The 1,631-nt window shown below is 42.6% G+C and overlaps 1 protein-coding gene across 1 annotated transcript in view; it reads left to right on the forward strand.

Moving 5' to 3' along the window:
* Positions 1 to 1,631, forward strand: part of TNKS (tankyrase) — a 170,876-nt gene that overhangs the window by 132,301 nt on the left and 36,944 nt on the right. Inside the window, exons 16-17 of the mRNA XM_003797665.3 lie at positions 74 to 293; positions 586 to 695. Coding sequence (XP_003797713.1) covers positions 74 to 293; positions 586 to 695 — 330 coding nt within the window. The remainder of the gene's footprint in view (positions 1 to 73; positions 294 to 585; positions 696 to 1,631) is intronic.

Raw genomic sequence — 1,631 nt, forward strand, 5'->3', positions numbered from 1 at the left:
GCTTCCAGACTTACCTACAGAAAGATAGTACAGAAAATACAAGCCTCGTTTGATTGATTTCTCTTCTTTGTAGCATGGAGCAGATCCAACTAAAAAGAACAGAGATGGAAATACACCTCTGGATTTGGTCAAAGAAGGAGACACGGACATTCAGGACTTACTGAGAGGGGATGCTGCCTTGTTGGATGCTGCCAAAAAGGGCTGCCTGGCAAGAGTGCAGAAGCTCTGCACCCCAGAGAATATCAACTGCAGAGACACCCAGGGCAGAAACTCAACTCCTCTGCACCTGGCAGGTAAGTGTCACCAGTGCTACCAAGTCTCCTTTTTATTTTTCTTGGCTACGTAATACAGTTTACTAGAAGATGAAGGCAGTACTAAGCATACAGAGACTACTTAGTAAGTGCTTTTGGTTGAGAAAATTCGATACAAGGAATCGCTTATTATAAGGGCTCTCAATTTTGTGATATTAGTATGTGTTTTTGAAACAAATTAACATTTTCTGGTCCATATTATTTGTGTACATGTATGCATTTTTTTTTTCTTTTTCAACTGACATGTTTGCCCTCTTTCGTTTAACTCTAATAGCAGGCTACAACAACCTGGAAGTAGCTGAATACCTCCTAGAGCACGGAGCAGATGTTAATGCCCAGGACAAGGGTGGTTTAATTCCTCTTCATAATGCAGCATCTTACGGGGTGAGCTTGCTAAAGTTCTAGAAAACTGCCTTGACGTTTCCTACTTTATTAAAATATGTACTGTTCACAAAGTAGATAATCTAACCAGTAGCATAGTTTCGTACAATTTTACTCTATTCAAAGCTTTTTCTTGCCTTCCCAGTTAAATCTAACTATGTTTTGGCCAATGACTGCTTTTATAACTTTGTGGTCCATCTACATTATCTAGCACAGTAACAGGTGTGTAATGGGACTCAGTTAATATGTACTGATAAGGGTATTTCTGAACTCTCCCTCAAGTAGAGTTTAGGAACTATAAAAGCCTGTGTAGGCTTGGAAATTATAATGGCTTAGTTTGTCATCAGCTCTTAAAAACGTGCAAGTCACTGGGCATCGTGACGCACACTTGTAGTCCCAACTACTTGAGAGACTAAGGTAGGAAGATCACTTCAGCTCAGGAGTTTGAGGCCAGACTGGGCAACACAATAAGATTATATCTCAAAAAAAAAAAAAAAAAAGTTTAAGTAGAGCAATTGGTATGTATGATTTCATGGAGCTTGAGTTGCTAAAACGCCCCACTGCACGTCCAGAGTCATCCTTTAAGTACCGTACCTGCAGTGATCAGTTGTAGGAGGATGAGGAATGCGTTGCAGGGCCTCACTGCCGTTTGTCGAAACTGACTGACAGGAAGTAGCTGTCACTGCAGCAGAAAGAGATAGATGGAGGCCCTTGTGGTTGTCTCTTCATCCACTTAATCCCTACTTCATTGTAAAAATCTACAGTTGCAGGTGGTGCCTGTGGCTGAGTGGGTAGGGTGCAGGCCCCATACACCCAGGTTGGAGGGTTCAAATCCGGCCCTGGCCAAACTGCAACAAAAAAATATCTGGGCGTTATGGCGGGCGCCTGTAGTCCCAGCTATTTAGGAGGCTGAGGGAAGAGAATCGCCTAAGCCCAGGA

This window comes from Otolemur garnettii, unplaced genomic scaffold, assembly GCF_000181295.1.
Source record: "Otolemur garnettii isolate 467f Iridium unplaced genomic scaffold, OtoGar3 scaffold00121, whole genome shotgun sequence".
Taxonomy (NCBI): domain Eukaryota; kingdom Metazoa; phylum Chordata; class Mammalia; order Primates; family Galagidae; genus Otolemur; species Otolemur garnettii.